The sequence below is a fragment of the Anoplophora glabripennis genome, unplaced genomic scaffold, assembly GCF_000390285.2.
Source record: "Anoplophora glabripennis isolate ALB-LARVAE unplaced genomic scaffold, Agla_2.0 scaffold17, whole genome shotgun sequence".
NCBI classification, from domain to species: domain Eukaryota; kingdom Metazoa; phylum Arthropoda; class Insecta; order Coleoptera; family Cerambycidae; genus Anoplophora; species Anoplophora glabripennis.
This window is the reverse complement of record NW_019416231.1, coordinates 281,499-306,418: the sequence shown is the minus strand read 5'-3', so window position 1 is coordinate 306,418 and position 24,920 is coordinate 281,499. Positions and strand designations below refer to the sequence as shown.

The window sequence follows — 24,920 nt, the reverse complement described above, 5'->3', positions numbered from 1 at the left end:
AATTAAAAACGGTTTCAGTCGGTGGTTTTCTTCGCGTTGCGACACGAGCGGATTCGTCATTGTTTACAGTGCGGTTTGACCATTATTTATAATAATGGAAAAATCTCGGGCGACGTAACTGTGCTCTGTCCCATTTACGGTCCTGTTGTTCAATTCCTGCTGCTCTCGCTAACGATTTGTAAGGAATATAAAAGTCCGTAGTGATTTACTTTTACCAAAGTCCAGATTTAAATGGAAAAAAAGGTACAGAACTTGCCAATAAGCAGCTTCGTTAAATAAACTCATAGTTATTTATACCATGGCACATATTACAAAAACGCGCCTGTAGAATATTTCAACCGTTTAGGATTTTGTCAATTTTTACATCACTTACCCCCAGAATCACAATAACAACTCTGAAAAATACTAAAAGCTCTTCATCATTTTTTATTCGACGCAGAAAGGCCCAACCTATACAACGACATCAAAATCAGTCCGATCGAACCATCCCTGCGCCCAGCGGTCGCCAATGAACATTGGTTACACAAAAGATTATACCACTACAGATTCCTTAAATAATTTTTAATGTTATTAATAATATTATTATTAAATACACGACTACACATTTTTATGACTAGTTTAGATGAATACAATCGTAGAAATAATGAATCAAAATTAAATGATAGCATCTCACCTTTGCTGTAATTATAATGCAACACACAGACCGTCTACAGCCATTTCTCAACCAACGAAGGGAACGATCACGAAAATACAGAATATTATTAACCGAAACCAAAAAAAAAATAACTTTCCGGAACTCTCCGTATCGAAACCACGGAAACGCTGCGCAATCCCGGGGGCTACACCGCCATCCACCTCTTCAGCGCGGTAACTGCGAGGTACCACATCCCGCCGATAATAATTATATAAAACAACCATGGGTTTTCGCTACCATAATTAGACGTACCGGCAAATATACGGCTTGGCGTACACACGCGGAAAACGGTCGTAAAGCAGAGCCGGCACATCCGCGTACGTACGTAGGCACAGATCTGGCCGCCAAGGATAGGCACCTGCGAAGGTCCGAAACTGCATCAAGCGCTATACGGTGGACCAAAAAAAAACGCCGCCAACGGTCCTAGTGTAAATATATCAGAGAAGTATAGATCTTAATTAATTGTCCAAAAAATTACAGAAGCCATGTTGTGACGTCACATCACCCGTTTCTTTGATTATTTTTTACACACTAGGAAAAATTACAAGAAGCAGGCAAAAAAAACTAAAACTATTCCACAAATAAGTAACTTGAGACAACAACTAATAGCTCATTGAGCCACAGTAGTATGCGGAACACAGTTTTAGACGTTTATCTGCAATCGTGCTTTGTATCAAAAAATGTCACTGGCGCTACTCACATACTGTGCATTACACTACTTTGCAATTAACACCATTTTCAATAAAAATTCTAGCTATTTCATAACTACTTAGACATAAACATCGTTAAAAATGACTGAAATAGTCTATTAAAATCGTGCAATAAAAACTTTTGTTGCACGGTCTTTTATAAAAGCCAATTTTTTAAACTGATATTATGTAAAAACTATCACCGCTGCAATAGAACTTCAAAGATGTAACGTTTATCCTTGTATTACATACCTACCTATACATAAGCTTACGTAAAACCAGGTACTTAACATTTGGGTACACCAACATCGATATAGGATATTCGCGTACGCTTCTTAACCACCTTCAACTAACTAAACAATATCAGGTCTCAGTTTATATTTATTTTCTTATTTTAGATTGAAGAATAAGCTTCCGAAAGATGTCGATGTGTTTTTGAATACAATAGAAAACAGTGGGATGTTTAAAATCGGTTTATTTTTATCACCGGGTATGCGCGTACGTATTGTTTATAGAAAATAATTAATTATCGACGGCATAAAGCGAAATCGGACCTTGAAATGTACCAACGACCCAACACGTCGAAACCGTACGAATAGAAACGGCGAGCTGGTGCTCGAAATAGGTAAATTCGGTCTGATTATGCATGTACAGGGTGGGTAGTTTCTTTGAAACTTCCATCAGGTCACAATTTATAATTTATAACGTTCATCACAGGCTTACCCACTAACTGTGGGTTTATTATCACATTATTTATGTAATTACTGTTCTTCTATCAATATAAGTGCACTATATGGTAAAACATTATGTAAAAGAATATCTAAACTTTAAAATAGCAGATCACAAGTTTCGCACACGACCAGACTGTGCAAATGACACTTAGACCATTGAACAACGACTTGGATTACCACAGATATCACGGAACAGAAGCTGTGGATAACGACGCGCACTGTATTACCCATAATTTGCAACCAGCGCCCTCGCTAGCGGCACGACGAACTAACCTTCTTGGTGCCAGTTTTATAAGCCTTATGGATAGCGTTGCTCTAAGTTTCCTCAGAAAGTGACTCTTATAGGCGGTAATTTGGCAAAATATACGGTCAAAAACAAGAGAGACTAACTAACCGCGGATTGACCGCCGTGTACAAGTGGTGATATATGGGCAAAGCTCATAAAAAAACGCATTTCCTGCCAGAGAATGCGTTCAACATCCTTATTGGTAGACGCGATTTGTCGATCGGCACGATTAGGTGTGCTGCACTCCATAAGCAGCAAGGTAGCAGGACATATTAATGTTTTTGCGGTTTAAGGGCAATATTAAAACAAATGGGTGCCACTTTAAGAACGTGGAACTGTAGGCTAACGAAAGGAACTACACAATGCAATGTTATTGAGCTTATAATCAAGATCAAAAATTATTTTCTAGGATTTCTTATAGCAGTTTTACACAGTCAAAGAAATTGATACAATTTTTGATCTTTAATTAACTGTTGTGTGTAATATACTTACATATATTCCTTAAGAATACATTTTTAGGCTGTCGGCTTACTAATATCATTAATAAAGAGTATAAACAATATGAGTTCGAGCATAGAGCCCTGAGGTATTTCTGTTTGAACAAATTTGTTAGACTAAAACCTCTCCGAAGTTGTACGCATAGCTGATGATTTTATTCGAAAAATAATAATCGAATAAGTTGATTAACGAATTTGAAAACTGATATGAAAAAACAAAAAACAATTAACCGCGTTGACGAGATAACGGTGAAAGAGAACGGATAAATCAAAAAAAGATCTCGTAACATTTTCCTTCTGTCACGCTCGTGTGGATCTTCATTCTAAGGGAAAGGTAGGCAGACGGACGCCAGTTTTATATCTCCGCATCTACATACTATAAAAAAATAACAGCCTGTCAGTCCAGTACGTTTACGGCTTTTATACTTCAGGCCGAGCGAAATGTGTAAAAAGCACCCTCTCACTTCAATCCCAGGTCGGAGATTTGTGCGGGAGAGGGGCGGCGTATTATCAAGTTTGAGATTAAGAGGAAATTTAGAGGAAGTAAAAAAATCTGAGAAATTATCCCGAATTGAATGAATTACCTAAGAAAACAATGGCTGACCTTTCAACCGCTGCGGACACAATTATTGTTACAAGTAAATCGGAGAAAATGATATGCGACAAAAAGTGCGATTTACTCTTTAACTACACAATGGACAACCTTTACCGCAGACCAATGAACAATGGACCGATTTTCGCGGAAAAAAGTCTGCCAAAGCCACCGTGCCTAGTTCGATTTTGTATCGAGGACATTTTTTTAAATTTCATTCGCCGAAATCAGATGATCTATCCGAGGACAAATCGATGAATGCATTGCTTAAAAAAAATCGATATAATACCTTGCATGACGGTTTAGAATGACAAAGTAGTACATATTTAAAAAGCGGTATATATTAAATCTTTATTATTTCATTTAGACGCTAGACAGCGTAAAATTGACCAAAAAATTTATCTTCTTTCGAATAACATTGCAGGACTGGTACTGGTAACGAAAAATCTTCTTCAGCTTTTAGTTCTGGGTGTTCAATGAGGCTGCTGCTGCAATTGTTTAAGTTTACTGCGCACGTTGTATTATTGGAAAGTTCCGTTAGCTCTGCTGAAGATGGTAACAATTTATTTGCCATTATGTCTCCGCTACCGTACTGGAACGCCACCCTCATGTCGTTTAATGGTGGTAATATCGGCCCCTGCGTCAGCTAAGAGAATGGTGGAAGAAGGACTAAAGTAGTGCCCTCTATAAGTTTCCGGATGAGGCAAATTGAAATAAGTTGCTATTTCTTTTGGCACATTACTTATTTTGTTGACGACAACCACTTGGTTAATACATTTTTCAATGATATACTTCACAAAAAATCTTCGACTTGTAGTATCTGCTAGACGTATTTGCGGTATATCTTCATTTGGTCTGGACTTGAAATCACATAACAACTCGGATTATGAATTTTGGAATCGGGAATTCTTATAATAATAATTGAATATTTTCTTCTATATCATCGATCGTTATCTTTAGTAGTTTATCTCTTCTCAAAACTCCACGAATACCAATTATTAAAATGACCTGAAAATTTGTCCAAAATTAGTTAAATCCATCGATTTATATTGATTTGAATTGCCTTCAGCAGTCTTCGAAAAAATATTGTTTGAAACACTGTCACTTTTGCATTCACTATTTTTTTTATTCGCTGGCGCTCGCAAAAAGCGATACTGCATGTTTTTTCACAGCATAGGTACGTTTTACTAAAACATCCCGGTACTCCCATAGGCCGGCACGCTGCTGGCCCCGGCGGGCCGATTTTTTTGTGGGCGCGCGCGAGATTTTATGATGCACAGCCTTTCTCGCGTCCCATACCACCACAACCGACGGGAACCTCAAAGGACACCACTCGATAATCGCCCGTAACTATACGCGGGACCAGTTCTCCCATTCGAGATTCGAGATAACCATCTTAATACTGTAACCGGATAATAATATAATTTTTAGGAGATATGAATATTCCCCGAGAGAGATTTATTACTGTCCGGCAAAACGACCAGACAATCGGATTCGACTGACCCTGATTTGGGGTGATTAATTTAGAACAAGCGTTCGCTGGGTCTATATTATCTGTAGGCGAAGCGTTAGTTGAAATCTTTCGTTGCACAAGGTGAACGTGCAATATAGAAATGTTCTACGACTGCTTTCTTTGCGCGAGGTAAAAAAATTATGAGTCTTTGTACAAGGCGTAGCAACAATACTTTGAGATATAATGTTCTCTTAGTGATTTGTATCACTTAAGATAACTGACATCCCCATGAAATGGATTCGGAAAAACAGACACCATTACTTTTTCAGGAATTAATTAAGAACCATAAAATAAAAAGTAAACGATTAGTGATTTAATTTGAATTTTGACAGTAACGTGGACGAACACCTTGTATATTTTTTTAAGAAAAATTACTAAGATAAAGCAATCTACAACAGATGCTGCGTTTATTCAAATAAACCAGATGTCCGGTGAAAACGACTTTACAATTACAGGTATCTTATGTTTTTATGACCGTATATTTTATGAAAGTGTTTATTTAACTTGACGATTCGAAGCTAACCATCAATATTTACACGGTCGCGAAAGAGAAAGGAAACCACCAGACTTAACAACAATAGATAGGGGACCAAAAATGACTTATCGCTCCGATTGTTGGCAGAGATAGCCGCAATTGTCATTGTTTATTTCCTACCTACGATACGCGTCATCTCATGAATTGACTCACGTCGCGACTTCTAATTCATTTTATAATTCTATTTCGGACTATTATTAGACGCAGAAGCGAGGTACTGTTGGTTCAGATGGTTGCTTTCCCACGTACCTCAAAAACTGAGTCTTCGACACTAGCGTGTTTTCTATGTGCACTAGTGCATCTTCTAACCCCACTTCCATTCGTCTTTCCCGAAAATTGACAACGCAAGTTTGAAGTTTGACCCGTTCTGCATAATAAGATGAATGATGTGAAGATGTTTAGGCTGCGACAATCCTGGATTATTAGAAAAAAAACACAAAAACTTGCATTTCCATGTTAATATATGCTAAGATTCCGTAGGTCTGGTCTCAAGTGACGTCACCACATGCGCGTAGGCACACCATACTATTTCATATCACTGCGTACATAAATATAAATTGTATAACTGTTTTACTTTGTCACTAGGGATTTGCGATTTAATTTTGCGTTTATATCCAAAGTACGTAGCGCCCAAGCGCATATTGATGACGTCACTAATGAACGAGACTGACGAACTCATATATTCGTATGGAAATGCATCAGCTTAATGTCATTTCTCCATTATTACCACAGTAGCTGTTACAGCTTAAGCATTCATTCATTATATTGTGCAAAACATATTCTTCAAACTTACACAATATCTAAGGTCATGTTTATGTTTAGACACATTTACGAACGATTCATACGGCATGCAAACGTAGAATTTACACGTTTTACGTCCCACGGATCGCGATCAATTTAAATTGTTTGGTTATGTATAACGAATAGTTACTATTTGTGTCAAAACGAAAGTCCGCTTCTCGTTGCTGACGTCATGCGACGATAAGATGGAACTGAGCGGACAGCAAGCACACCGCGTCTAAAACAAATGGCCAAAAATCGATCTGGAGAAAAAATTCTTCACGACAACGTGTACTGTGCAGCTGTCTACCATTTGGCCGCTACTAAAAAGTGATTTCAATATTTTTACCGTGTTAACGGGCATCGCTTTCGGAGAAACGTCCGTCGTGGATAAAAATACGTCGAAAACTTTCATCTGTTCGTATACTCACCCGCCTACCTCGACTGCGAACTAACGGTACACCACTACTGATTCGTCATACGTGTACGAAAAAAACAACGACCGCGGTCCTGTTGCTTTTATTACAGTTAGCAGCGGCTCGGCTCGTAGAACAATTAATTACAATAATGATCCGATCCAAGATTAATCGTTCCCTATGCAGGTCACCGTCTTATCTGCATCTTTGTGTTGTCAATAGCGGGGTCCCTTATCGTACGCGGTTATTTTCGCCATTCGTTTACGGCGAAAACCATTATCGTTATTATTTGTATCGCGTTAATCGGTGGTACTTTTATCGGGGCCGGGGTTTGTTCAACTTTTGCGGTTTCGCCATTTTTAGCGTCGACTTCAACTATGAAAACTAATAACTATCTATACAGGGTGTTACATACCGCGGGATGGGACACTTTAAATACAGTGTGACTCATTTGTTTTTAAGAATAAGACACCTGCAAAATCTTTATTTATTGTGCGATTTTAACCGGTTTTTTTTTAAAGATGTAGAGCTTGACGAAGGGTGCTTTGTGAAGGAAAATGAGCGTAATCCCACCAAATCCAAGGCGCACTACGTCCGTTTTTAGCAGTAAAATTCTATTATTTCGAATTAGGGACTTTTTGACAAAAAATATATGTACGCCACTGGATTCACGAGCTCCCAAAACGGACAAATTTCATAAAAATATTTTAAATAATGAGTTTGTGGCCAAATCAAAAATAAATAAAACGTGAACAACTTCGCGCAATGGTATTATTGTTACCGACATTTCTTCACATTAAAAGTTGCTTTCATCATTTGAAAATACGTCACTCGGCGAAATAGACAAAAAGAGGCCTTGAAGTCGCGCCCACAAATCGAATTTTTGATGAATTTTTCGGGGTTGTACCAATGCTATCTCATAACGAACCTCAACACAATACGCACTGCCTTAGTCTAATATTCTATTTCTGTACACGCGGCGCATCTTGAAAATAAAACACCGGCAAAATGTCAATATCGTGGCTGACCCAATTGAAGTCGCTCGCGTGAATAGAGAACGTAATCAAATGTCAAATAAGTCGATAAAATATATTTTGAAATCAGTCAACGTTAAAGGAATAACTGTAATTTTTCAAAGTACTGGTTGTCCTACTCAAAAATTGTTAGATTCGACGTTTAGTTAGTCTAAAACCATTTAACTATCAATCAATTACTTGCATAATATATCTTTAATTTGATGTAAGCTTATAAGAAATGTCTGGACACCGAGGTGTCCATTTCATTTTCTCTAATAGAAGTATGTAAGTCAATCTTAAAAGATGATTCAATTATTTAACATTAAGATGTAAAGGACACAAAGTTAATCTCATTATAGTAACACGTGGCAAATATCGATTAGACGCTTGAAATGTACAACCGGGCAGATGAATTGCGAAAAAAGTGTTAACTTTCGGCTTTCAAATTTCATTTGAATGTTGATAAAACATTAAGTGATAACCCCCATAAGATGTAAATATTGTTGCTTGCAATTTTGCGCATATATTTGCAATAAGCACAGACTTAAATTTTTAAATGTTCACATACCCAAACAAACCCAAAATCAAAAATGGTTATCCGTAAACAAAACCGAACATTTTATGTCATTTGGTTTCATTTCAAAGAATATATTCCAAAGTGAAATAGCTTTTGAGAATGTCTACAGGCTATACAGGGTGTTCCTTAATGTTACGCGAATATTTGAGGGTGTGATTCTATATGGAGAATTAATGATAGTTTGTTTTATATACTATGGTCCAAATATGTTCCGTTGGGAATATACGGGGGTGTTAAAATTTTTGGGAAAAAGAAGGAAATTAATCAATATTTTCGAAACCGCTCGAGATATTCCAGTGCTATTTAGTACCTAGTGATAGTTAATAAAGGCGCATGTTTCGCAAAAGATTATTGCTAAATTGTTTAAAAATTAACGGTAAATGTCGATAAACTTTGACCGCTTGTACCTCGAGAACCAATGTATGGAATTTAACTTTCTTTTTTAATAGAAGTGCCTTTCCGAGTACTTTAAAAAAACTAAATTGCAAATTGATAAATGTAATCTAATTGTTTAAAAATAAAAAAAAAAGAGTGTCAACTTTAAAAATTTATAAGATATAAGTAAAAAAACTCGGATAAAATATGTATTTTTGCAATTTTGAAAATGTTCCGGACCTCGCCCAGATCTAGGGATCTACACTTTTATTATGCGAGTTGTACTGAAGGTAATACAGAAAAAAATAGCTTGTCCCCCTCACATCCACCTCAAAACAGATCTGACCTGGGCTATAGAGCCAGTGTCCATAGGCTGCTTAGATGTGGGATAACAAACATGCATGCAAAATTTGGCAATGACAAATGACCAATTAGATAGCCGCCTCGACGTGATTAGCATAAAACAATTAAATCAAGTAAGCCGTTTACACTTCCGCTGCTAACTAAATATAAAAGCGTTATTAATATATTTTCGAACTATGGAACAGGTGACTGACATTTCAACGTTGCCAGTATCGCAATGCAGCCTCGGAGAGGCCGGAAAAAAAATGCGATTTTCAATCAACGGTGTTAAACTTTCAAAGTCGTTGTTCGCTTTGCTCGCTCACAGCCAACTTACGTAAAAAAAGTGCACGAAGGTATGCAGCTTTTGTCAAACGTTAATTTCGTTTTTATTTTGTTATTCGAGCGGATCCTGAAAAACTGAACGCGGTGTCCGATCGGATCTAGTTCTATGGGGACTTGTAAAACGCGCTCGCGTCGACATGCAGTTATTTGCGATGTTGCCAAATGCATTTCCACAGGTAATACAAAAATAAAACAATTACACATATACACGCTGTCTCAGGTCTCAGCAATGAATGTTTTTATAGAGTGTATACTAAATTTTGGGCAATAAATCTGATATTTTCAAATTCTTCAAGTAAATTCAATAAAATTCCGAACATTTTTTAATAGAAAACGGCTTATAATCAAAATTTAATTGAATTAAGTAATACGCTCTGTATATACAGTGTGTCCACGGATGGGGTGCCGCACTCTTGTAAACTTTTTTATTGCCGATTTTTCGAGAAAAAGTTATTCTTGATAACAAGTTTTGCTTATCATGCGAAGCCATGGACAGTAATCAAATATGCAACAGGCCGTCCAAAATTTTCCTTAAAAAAAGTGCCTTTCATTTTTATTTGTACACTCTGTATATTTTCACGATTTCACAGTCTCTCGCAAATACAGTGGGTTCGTGATGAAAGGAACAAATTCGTTTAAAATCCATATTTTAAACTATAAATGAAATATAAGCAAATGAGAAATTACCTCATTATATTACTAATTTTCGACAAATTTTGAAAATAATTGTTGTTTAAACAATTTTAGAATATTTAAATAAATTTATTTTTGATCTTTGATAAACAGTACATAAGTTTATGCGCTCGTCTTTGATACAATAAAAAAATAAAGTTGATAATTAAAGGAAGTTTAAAGGTAAATAATTATCGAACTGTTGAAACGAATAATTATTAACGATAGGCATTTGAAAATACGCTAATTGTTTTTTTTTAATCGCGAGACATCGATTTAAAAAGAAATCATCAAAATCGGACCTCTAGAAGCCGAGATATTTAAAATTTTTAAGCGCGTCGCTTCTATCCCCCCTCCCCCCGCCACCACCCTCCGTACGATTTTCTTCAATTTCTCGCTTACATAAATCACTTTAAACACGTTTTAAAGTAAGTTGCCAATGAAGAAAAGTATTGCAAACTTTGACCTGATAAGTACTCGGAATACCAAAGGTATTTTTCGAAAAATTTGCCCGGATGTCCCAGTACATTTAGTGTAAATGACTGTTAACTTTAGTCGGCTATAACTACATAACTAATTGACCAATCGATCTGTTTTTTTTTTAAAAACGTCTTTCCAATAACTTTTAAAACCTGCTTTAAAAATTTGATTTGATTGAATATTCAGAAAGTTGTTCTAATTGTTTATAAGTACAAAAATTCGACCCATGTTTAAACAAGTGCCAGAGTTCTCCTAATTGACGGATCCGAATTTTTCAAAAAGCGTTTGAAAGCTTGAGAGCCCTTCTAAATGTGATTAAATTTTCAAGTATCAAAGGGCCTTGGTTTTTGCTGTGCAAAATTTTGAAAATTTGCAATTTTTTTTTGAAAATCTGAATTGCAAAATTATTATGCAAAATCTATAGAACCGATTTTAATGAAATTTGGTGTGATGATTCTACATAACATGAAGTTTTCTTGAGCCAAGTCTGAAGGTCCTATACCAATTTAAAGACCCCAAAAAAATTCCCTAAAAAGTAGTTTTTAACCCCAATTTTGGCGAATTTTTCGATTTTTACAATAATAATCATGATTCATTCGATATGTAACTAGTCATATTTTGTAAAAAATTTAATTACAAACATGTTTTTCCTCTTCCATTTTCGCCTAAAATCAACTCTTGAAAAGATACATAATTAAATAGGAAGAAAAATATGACATTTTCGATTTTTTTTTAACATATTGTGCCATCAAAAGTAAGCCCACGTTTTTTTTTATGCGCATCGAAAAATTTTCATTTCTAGTGATATTTGAAAACCAAAAAGCAAAAATCTCCCGGATAAGTATATGATTCACCCAAATATGAACTTTTTGAAACTGATACCGTCTGGACTATGTACATATTTCAAAATATCAATTTTCAAACGTCATTATTACGAGCGTTTTTCCACAAAATAATTACCTGAATTTTAAACGAATTTGTTCCTCTCATCGTGAACGCACTGTATATCGCTGTTTAACATAAATTGTAGAGACGGAAGCACCGGAATCGTCGAAAAATAATTAGGTAAAAGACTTTCAATATCAAATTGGCGGCCGATGTTTGAGAGATATTAGCTAATCAATACGGAAATCTCCACAGACAAACTTGGGATTAATTATTTTAATATCCTCCGATTTTACGAAGCGAACGGTCGGATTAGAAGGCTACAGGAAATGAAATCGAAATTATAATTTTGTGACCTATAATGCAAACGATCGATCTTGCAAGAGCTACCTACTATAAAAATTGTATCAAGCCGATAAAATTTTATTTTAGTTGCTATAAATGGAACAGGTTATGGAAATACAAAATATCATTCGTATTAAATATATTATTCTGAACTTTTTTATCTTTGTTCACTATATAATTTAAATCGCATTCTTCATCTACAAACTCAAGCAATTAAGAAACAGTTGAAAATCGTCTCGAAAATCGTACATGACTAACTTGATCCAAGCTACATCCAGTCTAAAAAGAGCCACGTCAACGTGATTAAATGCAATTAAGACTAGAATTATACATTTGCGGTTAGGTAACAATAACAAGCCGGAAAAAACGAATAATCCGATTTACTCTCTAGAAATATGTCGGGGAAAAACCTTTAAAGTCGTCCGCTGCGAGAAAAACGAATCCATATTCTATTTATACCCACTGTTTGACAAAGTTATACCAACACGTCATACGCGGAATAAGCAGACGTCAAGAGTGCTATTTGTTTAAAACTCCATTCGTTTCTATTAAAACTATGGAAAATAATGCAGCTGCTGTATCTAAAAATATGACTTTACAAGTATTTCCATGAAAACTAATATAAATCGTTCTAATTTACTGCAAATACAGCTAGGCAAACATAGTTTATCGGTTCGGAAATAACAACAATCGGATATACAAACAAAACAACATTGTTCTCGATCAATTATGTATTTATTTACATATATCAAGAAGTAGAAACGTCCAGAGACACAAATATGCGGATAAAACTTATGCTTATTTCGTTGCGACACTTTTTCAAATCTATAGGTCACTATCAAGGGTTTTTTCACGTCATCATACAAGGCTTTGAACGACTACCGCTCCTGTTTACATTGTCTAGATAAAATGGGCGCATATAAAGATAAGAAGCGCAAATATACATGTTACGTGAAAAACTCATCATGATGCCTATCTACGATAATTTATTTATCACCAGTAAATGACAATAGACTTTATCTTGGAAGTTTTATCATCGATCCGCGAAAAGCCGAAAAGAGTTCATCGGAACATTGTAACGTTTCATCTATAAACGCAACAGAAAAAATTCCGTTAACTCTATTTGGTGATAACGATATAATCCCATTTTTCTATAACCATTTTACGTACATTTGACAATGCATGAGCGTATATAACGGACGGCTTCTGAATAATGGGCGTGGTAATAAAAATACCCCGTACGGCAGCCGTAAGAGTACATTTCTTGTATGTTTTTCACTTTCGATGTACTTTACACCCTTAACAAAACTGTTTCACAAATTCGACATTCTTTTACGTTCAATAAATTTATGAATTTTATAGATTATACTACTTATAGAACTACAACTGGAACTGGAACATCGGAATATTGGAATATTGATAGAGAATTTTTAAACCACCAGTATCCAAATAAATGGATTCGAAGAGGATTGGCCTCCACGATCACCAGACCTCAACAAATGTAACTTCTTTCTTGGGGGAACTTTAAAAGAATGTGTTCATTCCTCGCCAATTGCGTTTCGAGCAGAATTGTGGAATTCATTAGAAACAATCACCAGTTGTTGGATACTCTATCCAGATCTCAATTTTCGACGAAGAATAAATTTACGTTTGAGAAAACGGTGATCATTTTGAATCTTATCAGTACAAATTGTATGCTGTTTCTGTTGTTCACGTTTGTGTTTCTATTTTATTCTTATTCCAACTTTTTTTTTGTAATTTCCTCAACTTACCCCTTAAAATAAAAATTCCATTTAGGAATAAACCTCGCGACGAGCTTTTAAATTGCATAAGAACATGAACTGATTATAAATAGTACGTGCCATTTTATCACACTGCTGATGACACTTCTACAGGCTGGTACAAATTCGCTTCTCACTACAGTAATCTCGGAAACGGTAAGAGATACGAAGTAGCTTAAATGGGGGCAAAGTTGCGTAATCAGGGGACCAACATTATGCCTCTAAGAAATCAAGGCTAACATGATTAGTTTTCGAAATATTTGGAAATTTTGGAAATCCGCTTTTGTTTCATTTCAGCCTTGTTTGAGGTGATATTGAAAAAAGAAGAACACTTTCTCACGACAACTTTTTGCCCTCTATCGAATAGAATAATCAATTTTCATATGTAACGTTTCGTCTCTCCAGGACCATCATCAACTTCATTTTTTTAAATACGACCCTGGAAATGTTATTACATTTTTTGCAAGCCTTCATGACCCCCAATACTGTACTGCCTTAGACCTAAACAGACGTTTTGTCTCGCAAAATTCATCTTCAATGTATTCGTTCCAAATTTATATAAATTTTTTGTTTAGATTTGTATGTTTATTGAATTATCGTACACTTTAAGTGTCGTTAGACCCTGTGATATCCAGCTAGTTATTTAAACTATTACCGAGGGGGTAACCACTCTCCGCAATACGTGTACATATTTACTGGAAATCGCTCGCAATCCATCGCAATCACGGCAATCACATGGAAATCGCCCGAAATCGTGCAGCTTTAACAGGAAATCGCAGAAATCGCCCGCAATCATGTCCGTAATCTCACAATCTACTCCGCAATCGCCGAAATAATCGAAATCACCGAAATCGCGCAAATCGTTTAAAACGGACTGTTGATTGGGCGAATCAGGTATACCTATTACAGTTGTTCTAAATCGATTAATATACATATACGTATTGTTTCAGACAAACCAGTAATGAACATTAGGTACTGTCATTTTTAAGTGATATTAAATCAACACCAATTAGTTTATTTTTATTGCGATATTAATTAGGTTTGAAAATTTAAGTAACAATTCTCTCTTACATTTCAGACATATTTTTAAATTTACTGATTCTTAACTAGGTACAAAGAAACACAATATTGCGAAGAGATGTTTTCGTAAAATTTTTGAATATTCTATTCCACTTATTGTATTATCCTGTGAAGAGTGTCCCGCTTGAACTTAAAAAAAAAAAACTAGGAGAATTCCTCTTCAATCCTCTTCCCCAAACTACCTGTTTCCATGCCTATTGGGAATTAGATAATATTCACGTTTTTCTTAAAAATCAGTTGATATTTGTTTGTCTACAATTTTATTTTGACATCTTTACTTTTAGCCGATTTAAAACTAATAAAAACTCTTCGAAATAACACCCAACACACTGTATATTGAAAACGCAATATTAATGAGGAAAGTGTGAAATGAGTGAATACTCCATTATATGTATTATTGTATTTTTGGAAAGGACGTGAAATTGTGAGCTATGCAAACCCAGCCGTATTTGATTTTCTTTTTTACAATTGACAGTTGACAGGTTTATAAGAATCTATACATCTTTTTTTGTGTTGCCGTTAACCATGTAATTTGTGGTATGTCATGAGATCTTGAGCTGCTGCATCATTTGTATTTAATACAACTTCTACACCGAGAGCTCAATTTTTTTAGTTAGATTTTATTAATTCCAAGACCCTGTATTTTTTGCTTTAAGTTATGCAAAATCAAATTCCTTTTTTCCTGACATAGACTTTGTAGGGGATAAATTTACTAAAGAAATTTGCAAAAATCCCAAAAAATTTGAAAAAACTTTAAACAACTACAAAATCTATATCAGGGAAAAATAAATTCTACATAATTTAAAGCAAAAAAATATAGGCAGCTCGACTAGAAATAAGAAAGTTTTCGTATACTGAAAATATAATGTAACCGGAAAAATGAAACACTTGATATAGTGTTTTAGAAGTTTTATTAAATAAAAAAGGCGCAACAGCTTAAGATCTCAGAATATACGAAATGATAGATGCCTAAAAGCAGCACGAAAAAAGATTAGGGATTCTTGCAAACCTCGCCAACTGTAAATTTAAAAAAAAATGACAACTATTTCCGAAACTGTTGGGTTTGGGCATAGAACATATTTTTAGCTCAGAATTTCATGTTCTTTCCAATACAATAATATATAGGGTGTTCCATTTGAAATACGTTGACGTCCACTTCCGGAAGTATTACAAGAACGTCATTATTTTATTTGAAAAGAGTCAAAAATACTTATGTGCCAAAATAATAGATTTTCCTGTTACATCATACATTGCTTATTGATGTCGACTTGTCCCGAAAATAAGTGAATATTGGGGAAAACTTTATATTACAAAAATTGCTCACTATTTAACGATCTTTCAGATGGAGTGCGCTTCCACGTCCCAGGAATCAAAAATTTTTTTAGTGTGGCCCGCGATCTATACAGAAAGATTTGAACTAACAATTCTAACTGCAATTAGAAGCTATTCGAGGGACCTAACAACGCCAGTTTCCGGAACTAAAATAAATTTCTTCATTTCGGAGATATTAGCGTCAGAGGGAGTGTTAAATGGCACACATTGTATATTCACTTGAAATTTGGGTACATTTTAAAGGTTAATAGTTTAGATGTAGATCAACAATATCTTAGATAGTGTCTTTTACATATCAATCTTTGAGAAACTTTTCTCATAATTTTTGTAAAATAAAATATTAAAAACCCTGTCCCAAACACTATCCGTTCCGTATACTATATTTAATAAATAAACCACTTGTTTTTATGCGCTTATTCCCTGTCCAGCAAAGTATGCTCTTCAAATACGTCAATAATTCATTATGTATATTTATATAATCTATATCTAAAGTTTTTAACTTTGTCGTACTCATCGTTTTAATTTAATTGCATGGAACCTGCTATTTTCGTAACTAAATTTATATATTCCATATTTAAACAGGTTATTTCTAAATTCATGAAAACAATTTTAAAGGGTGATTTTCACGTAAAATTCACGGGGGTCTTTTATATAATTTTTCTTCAAAATCCATTCCATATAGTTAGCCCTCTAAAGTTGAGGAAAACATATTTTGATTCGTTTTTCCCACTGTAGATAAAGTTAAAATTAAATTTGGCAGACTAGTCACACCAATTTTAATGGTCGAAATTATTTGCAAAGAATTCTTCGATTTGACTTTTTTGTTTTTTTTTTTAACTGAAAACCCTTAAATGTACTTTATTTTAAAGGAAATAATTTTCAGTAAGTCCCTCAACTTAGGTATCTATTTACTTAATAATTTTAATTCCAGAAATCCTTGGTAGTTATACTAATTCCGAAGGAAATCACTGGAAATCGTGGTGATTTCGAGGCAATCACTGGAAATCGGGGTGATTGTGAGGCAATCTCTGGAAATCGCCACGAATTTAAAGCAATCGCTGGCAATCGTACTGATTTCGAGGAAATCCCAGGAAATCATAGGATTTCAGCAATACGTGTACATTTTTTGGTAGACTGGTTACCCCCTCGACTATTACCATTAAAGCCTGTTTTAATTTTTTTTTTATCTAAATGTTTACTTTACGTTTGCATACATTTGCATTGAAAACGACCCTACTTTTCGACTACGACAATTAAACGTATTTCTAACCTAAGCGAGAAGGAAAAAACCGAGGGGCGATCCGCTGATGTAATCTTCGTACGTTTGCCCTGGAATCTTTATGTAATCTACGTAATCTTATCTGTAGTCTATGTAATCTATCTGTAATCTACGTAATCTTATCTGTAATCCTCGCTGTAATCTATGTAATCAGCTAATGAATTTCGTCGATGTAGTCGTTGTACAACGCCCCCCCCCCTACCTCATTTTCCAAAGAATGCCACAGAAACCTCGACAGAAACCTATATGGTGCGATTGGTGTGTTCCGAAGGGCAATCCGCCAAGGAAAAAACAGACGAAGATTACAAAATTTCTGAAATCTCTTGTAATGTATCTGCAGATTTCAATATCAATTCAAAAAATATTACAAATTTCATATAAATAATCAAGATTACAACACATTTCAGGAGATTTCAGAGTTATTTTAGTAGATTTCAATGATTACTTAAGATTTCAATAGGATTATTAGAAATTAAAAGAATATTTCAAAATTTCTTAATAAGGTTTCAAGGAATACGGGAAGATTACAATAAGTTTTGAATGTCCATTTGAACAAAAATAATTGAATTAACTTCAAATGTCATTCATTTCATTCATTAACAGTAGTACTTTGATTAAGAATTTCCAGTATCAGGCATTTTTTGGGCAAAAATTGTAACATTCTGATTAAGTTTTTTGTTCGAATGAACGTTAAAAACATTTTGTCATGACAAAAATGATAATGCTATTTTGAAAGTAGGTAAGTATTTTCCCAAAAACTAATAAATAAAAAATATATTAAGCTTTTATTAATACTTGCATTTAATACTTTACTTGTATACAGTGTGTTTAAAAAAGACGCGGCAATATTTAAGGGAGTGATTGCTCAGGTCAGTTTATAAAAAAAGTCCTATAAACATAGGTCCGCAAACGCTTCGTTACCGATCTACAGAATGTGAAATTTCATTAAAAAACAGTAAAAATTAAATTTCTCTAAAACGCAGCCCCTTATTATTACCTACTACAAACAACAGTATGTACCACATTTCAAAAATCAATCAAATTTGATAATTTGAATTTCTTTGTTCAATAATTTAAATTTCTCAATTAAAACAACATTGGGTTTAGGTGCGCAATAAAATGTTTTTTATTTTTTTACTCAATAACGGTGTGACGTACGGTGCGTATAATCTGAGGAAAGCTTTCTTCTTCATAATTGAACAAGGAATTAAAAAATTATATTTTTAGAAAAACCAGCGGGGTCCTATTTTTTTCATTAAAAATAGCTAGTCACTGGTAAGACTAAAAAATCGTTTTGTATTGCAAAGTACGCGTCTGCCATAGCTATTGACAGGCCTAAAATTTCATTATAATATCAAGAGGTTTTGGAGAAATTTAATTTTTACTGTTTTTTTAATGAAATTTCAACATTCTGTAGATCGGTAACGAAGCGTTTGCGGACGTATGTTTATAGGAACTTTTTTTTATAAAATGATCTGGGCAATCGCCCCCTTAAATATTGCCGCGTCTTTTTTAAATACACTGTATACAGGTAAAGTATTAAATACAAGTGTTAATAAAAGCTTAAAATATTTCTTATTATTTATTTTTTGGGAAAATGTTTATTTTATGTTACTTCTATTTTTTTATTTTTATTAGTTTATTGGATTATTATATTTTTATCTTTCAATAAAAATATATACTTACCTACTTTCAAAATGGCGTTATCATTTTTGTCATGACAAAAAGTTTTTAACGTTCATTCGAACAAAAACTTAATCAGAATGTTACAATTTTTGCGTAAAAATGATACTGGAAATTCTTAATCAAAGCACTACTGTTAATGAATGAAATGAATGACAGTTGAAGTTAATTCAATTATTTTTGTTCAAATGGACATTCAAAACTTATTGTAATCTTCCCGTATTCCTTGAAATATTATTAAGAAATTTTGAAATCTTCTTTTAATTTCGAATAATCCTATTGAAATCTTAAATAATCATTGAAATCTACTAAAATAACTCTGAAATCTCCTGAAATGTTTTGTAATCAGTTGAAAGATATTGTAATCTTGATTATTTATATGAAATTTGTAATTTTTTTTAATCGATATTGAAATCTGCAGATACATTACAAGAGATTTCAGAAATTTTGTAATCTTCGTACGTTTTTTCCTTAGCGGATCGCCCCTCGAAAAAAACTTTCATTCCACAGCCAGTTCCAATGAAAAGTAAGAAGTATAAATTAACAGACCACTTTCACTGGCATATCGCCTTCGTAGCGTATCATATCATTAATAAAACTCCTGATAAGTTCGGAGTAATAATGATATTTAACGTGGCGATACGTGGTTTTGTAATTGGCGTTAGCAGCGGAAACGGCAACCGATGTTTATGCGCTTATTAAAAAAATAAGTCATGGCCAATTTCGTTGGGAAATTTTACTTAAACTTACAGGCTAAAACGAGGGAAGGGGGGGGGGGGCTTAATGAGGTGCAGCTATTGCTCCACAAAGTTCTACGTAAGGCGGACCACGCACTGTCGGGCCAAACCGCGGGAAAATGATAACATGAACGTGTTTGGGTTAAAACTGGCGTTTGTTTCATTTAATTCACAGATTTTATAATATTTGAAAAACTTCAACAAAACAATAAAATTATAACTAATAATACCGTGGGTAAACAATTACTCTGCGAGCTACATACTCTGCCCAGCAGTGAATTACACCGAAATATCTAGTAAACAGTTAAGGTCATTCGTCAGTAGCATTACCAGAAGCAGGACTGGTCATAGTAATACTTCACTTAATTATGTAGGTCAGGTCAGTAGGCACAAAACATTGCTTGACATTTAGGATATGAGTTACACTTTGAAGGTTATATATCACATATAACACAGTAGGTTTCTAAATTTGTAAAAACCTTATTACACATAGTACCTTTTTGCAAAAAACACTATGGTTTCAATGCTGCGTTCTGTGAAACTATTACGCGTTACAACTTTTTTTTTGTCGCTAAATACTACAACGTTGTTTTTTTTTATTTACAGATAGAAATAAAAATATGATAAACAGTAGATTAATATAAAATTAAATGACAATATACACTAAGGTGGCCCAAAAAAACGAATTTTTTTTCGTGTCTCTTGTGAAAATATGTTAGTTTATTATGTTTTAAGAGCCCCTTCAAAAACTCAGCTCAAAAAATTTTTTAAAAGGTCGCTCATGATTTTTAAAAATTTCCAAAATCGTCAAAAATTGAATTTTAAAAGAAAATTTTTTTCTCGTTATTTTATCATTTTCTAGGTTGAAAAAAATTTCGATTCTGAACATTTGAAATCGATATTTTAATTTCTAAAGATCACTCATAATTATTTTAACTTTAAAAGTAGTGTACCTAAAATGTTTTCGAGCGACCTCTAAGAATAAATATCAACGAACTAATAATTTTTTTATTGAATTTGATGCACAAAAGAATAGAAATAAGTAAATCACGAAACACTTAAAAAAATTTTCGAGGCAAAATTTCCTACCGCACTGTGAGTATCAAATATTTATAATTTTTTAAAATTTAAGTGTCTCGAGATTTATTTCTATTCTTTTGTTCTTCAAATTCAATAAAGAAAAATTATTAGTTCGTTGATATTTATTTCTAGAGGTCGCTCGAAAACATAGGTACACTACTTTGAAAGTTAAAATAATTATGAATGACCTTTAGAAATTAAAATATCGACTTGAAATTTTCAGAATCGAGATTTTTTTCAACCTAGAAAATGATAAAATAACGGGGAAAAAAAAATTTTTTTTAATATTCAATTTTTGACGATTCTGGAAATTTTTAAAAATCATGAGCGGCCTCTAAAAAAATTTTTTTTTTGAGGTAATTTTTTGAGGGGGCTCTTAAAACATGATAAACTAACATATTTTCACAAGACACGAAAAAAAAATATTCGTTTGTTTTGGGCCACCCTAATATACACTAATGCGAACAATTAAAGGGTCAAAAGAATTTCCGAAATTTTTCCGTGATTTTTGACACACTGTATTTAGGTATCGGGAATAAAAAAAGCATTTGAAAGCCTTAAGATTCTAGTTTTTAGATCTTTCGGTTGAAATTTTTTAGGCAATATTTTTTTGACACATTTTCTCACATTTTTTCCGCAAATAACGTTTGAATTGATGGATAAAAATAAATTGAAATTTTCTTTTCAGAGAAGAAAAAGGGTAGTCTAGAAGAAACTGTTTTTTAAGTGATTACAGACTGCACAAAAATTAATTAGAAATTTGTCTCAAAAAACGGTATGAATCGTGGTCGAAATTTGGTTTGGGTCATCAACTTTAATTTTAATATAATTAAAAGTTTATGAACAGAAGCATAGGACGAAAGAGCCGAATCGTGCTGGAAACAATTGGATTTTGTTTTCTTCAATGTCCGGAAGGTTTTTCAAAAAACACTCAAAATTTTTTTTTTTACGTCAATTTAAACGTTATTTGCGGTATTTTTTTCCATTTTAATCATGATTATGAAGTGTTTAAGTTCAAAAAACGTGACTCTTCTTCAATTTTTTTCAAGTTTGACTGTTTAAAACAAAGAAACGGTTTGCTAGATCAAGATGAAACTTCATAGGGTTCTTCTGGGTATATCGAACTGTAAAAGTCATTGGTCATTTCGTAAATATTTCTAATTTAGCCGTCAACCATAAATTACCGTTTTTTTCCTGTTCATTAAAATTCGTGTAAATGATGAAAAAAAAAAAAAAATTACGAAAAGTTGCGGAAGCAAGTTATAGGAAATTTATTCCAGTTTTCGAAACTGTCCTTAAATTCTCTGTACGACCATTTGTCGCCCAGACATCGACGATTGAAGACAAAAGGATCCTTTTCCGTTAAAAGTCCGATATTTCGATGAAAAATGGTCGTATCGTATTCGTATCGAAATTTAAAAAAAAAAAAAGGAAATTGAAGCTGAATAAACAAGCTATCTGGTCCATGCAATGGCTTAGCTGAAAAAAAAATTTCCAAGTCCGTGCTATTTCTTAGAATTGCATGATAAGCGTCGCTCCTAAAAAATTTCGACCGAAAGAACTAAAAACTAGAATCTTAAAGCTTCAAAATGCTTTTTTTAATTCCCGATACGACCATTTTTCACCTAAATACAGTCTGTCAAAAATCACCGAAAAATTTCGGAAACTCTTTTGACTCTTTATTTTTTTGCATCAGTGTACACTAAATTATCAAAATATACCAACAAAGGCAACGAACGTAAAAAAATCATTGAAGTTTAAAGCTGTTCTTTACGTAACTCGAGTATCAAGAAACAGAAGGTAGGTGAAAGCTTGGAGAAAGTTTGTCAAGTCTAGGTAAAAAAATCTTGAAAAAAAAAATGTTATACAAGATGTAAATGAGTACCTAACTATGATGTCTACAAATATAATAAAAATTCCATAGAAAAAAACTGTAACAAAGTAAAAAACAGCATTTCATATCCTGCAAAACAACTAGCCCGGGCAAAAATATGACGAATACAAGTACCTAATTAATGACTAAGCCATTTGTGTCTGAATATTAAGTTGAAGAGAGAAACAGTTATAATCTCGCAAAACATATTTGATCAACATTTTTATTTTCGGAAGAAGGTGTCTATTTTTAAAAGTGGCAATGAATTAGATTAACAAGAATTTGAAAGGAATGTAAAAACATTATTTAGTTATTTTAAAACTATTTCAATATGTAATAATTTTTACAGACATATTTTACGGTTTCTCTTTTTCAACAATGAATAAACATTTATTTGGAATTATATCTTCTTTTTTCTACAGAATAGCCTTGCAGAGTAAAAACTAAATGTACCACTACTGTACTATGTAACAATTATTATTTAAAAAACAAGGTTAAATTAATTGTAACTGTCAAATGAAAGATTTACGACATACTCGTCGGATTGTCGTCTACGTTTAGTAGAAAGTATTAACTTGCATTTTGATATGCCAAGTTTAACCTTTAAACTTTGAAACAGGCAGAGATCAAGTTAAAACGTCTGGTTATTAACATTATCGCAATCTGTCAACGAGACTGCACCTCCGATGCAGATACATAACCACCTTATACATTATTCATAGTCATTACTGAAGAATTTTTGCAATGTTAAACTCTGCGGCAAAAAGATTACTTCGTATTAGCAACAGTACTACATCAAAACATATATGGATCAAAATAAAGCAAAGCGCTCTCAATTCAAAAATAACATATCAGAACGTCTTGGAAAAAAATATAATATAAAAATAAAAACGACATGGCAAACATCGCTGCAAAATAAACTGGGTACATCGCATGTCCTTAGGTCAGAAAATTTTGCGAATCGATTAAAAAAGAGAAAGACGCCCACTGCCTACTAGGCCTCCAGAAATTAGAAACGCGGCGTGGCGGAAAGGGTTACAGTAAACATATTGTTTGTTGTGCAATAAGTCTAAAGCTGGCTTGTCACGCTTAAAAAGGTCAACAGCCAGTCTCTCTCTCTCCTGTCGTCAAGACATGAAATTCATAATTTCAACAAAGGAAGCAATTATTTTGTTTTACGATTGGAAAGAGCAAACCTGTTTGTGCAAATAAAAACAGTAACAAACGCCAAGCGAGGTCTATTCACAGCTAAACTGATATAATTCAAATGGGCTTTTCTTTGTTTTAATTTTAAGTCTAGTTTTATCATGATGTTTGTAAACAGTTATTTGAAATATACCGACATTTGTACTTATTCTACACTAGAGAAATACGAGGAAATCCAACAAAGATACATGACACATGCTAAAAATATCTTTGTTGGGATTATATTAAATATTTGGTTGAAATAAATTAAGAACTTATGTAAAATAAGCCAGTATCAATTATACAAACGTGCCTAGGCACTTCTTTTAAGAAGTGACTCATGTTACTTATTATTTTTATATTATATACCTCACAGTTTTTTTAAGATGTAGTCTTCTACTTGTACATGTATATGGAAACGAAAAACTATGCAAAAAGGGGCAATATATAGGGCAAATTAGGTGTAAAAATTTGACAGATGACAAATAAAGACAGCAATAAAGATGCCCACGTAAAATATGATTAATTTATGAATCCAATAAAGCCTATTTGAGAGCCATTTCGTCATATCCGCACGCAGGTTTTCAATAAGTTTGAAAATAAAGCGACAAACACAGCAACAACTTACCTGTGTATTATTAGTGCTAGAATCCTCAATTTTATCTGTTTCCATCTTTATCATTGTATTAAATTTTCAGGTTGCGTTATTGATTGAAATACACACTAATTTGTTGATAAATCTTCCACGCCTAGCACTGTTAAATACACTTCCACATTATTTTTTAACTATTATATACACAAACTACTATGTTTTAGTCGAAATCAACACCATAAAATTCACGATTCCGCTACACACTTCCTCCGCCGAAGTGTAGCACGCAAGAAAAGTTATCAGCAAACTGCCAAAAGCCTTGATTGACGTACTGCCACGTTAAAAAAATAAAAACCCTACGGATATATAAATTGAAATGGATACAAAATAATGACAAATATCTTATTTATTAAATATTTTCAGTTTATCTATCAACGTTCGATTATCTTGTAATATAAATAAAGCCAAATATATTAAAAGTTCAATTTCGATAACAATTTTAAGTTGGCATGAGGCGGTCAGCCGACG

At 33.5% G+C, this 24,920-nt stretch overlaps 1 protein-coding gene across 4 annotated transcripts in view; it reads right to left on the bottom strand.

Annotated features, from left to right (window-relative positions):
- Positions 1-24,682, bottom strand: part of LOC108917882 (beta-TrCP) — a 31,817-nt gene extending 7,135 nt beyond the window's left edge. For 3 of the 4 annotated variants that reach the window (XM_018724673.1, XM_018724674.1, XM_018724677.1), the window contains exon 1: positions 24,429-24,682. In XM_018724673.1, the coding sequence (XP_018580189.1) occupies positions 24,429-24,482 (54 nt within the window). In that variant the 5' untranslated portion in view covers positions 24,483-24,682. Of the gene's footprint in view, positions 1-6,748; positions 6,811-24,428 lie in introns of those variants that run through there. The other variant, XM_023455117.1, reaches the window with a different exon arrangement.
- Positions 24,683-24,920: the final 238 nt, after the last annotated feature.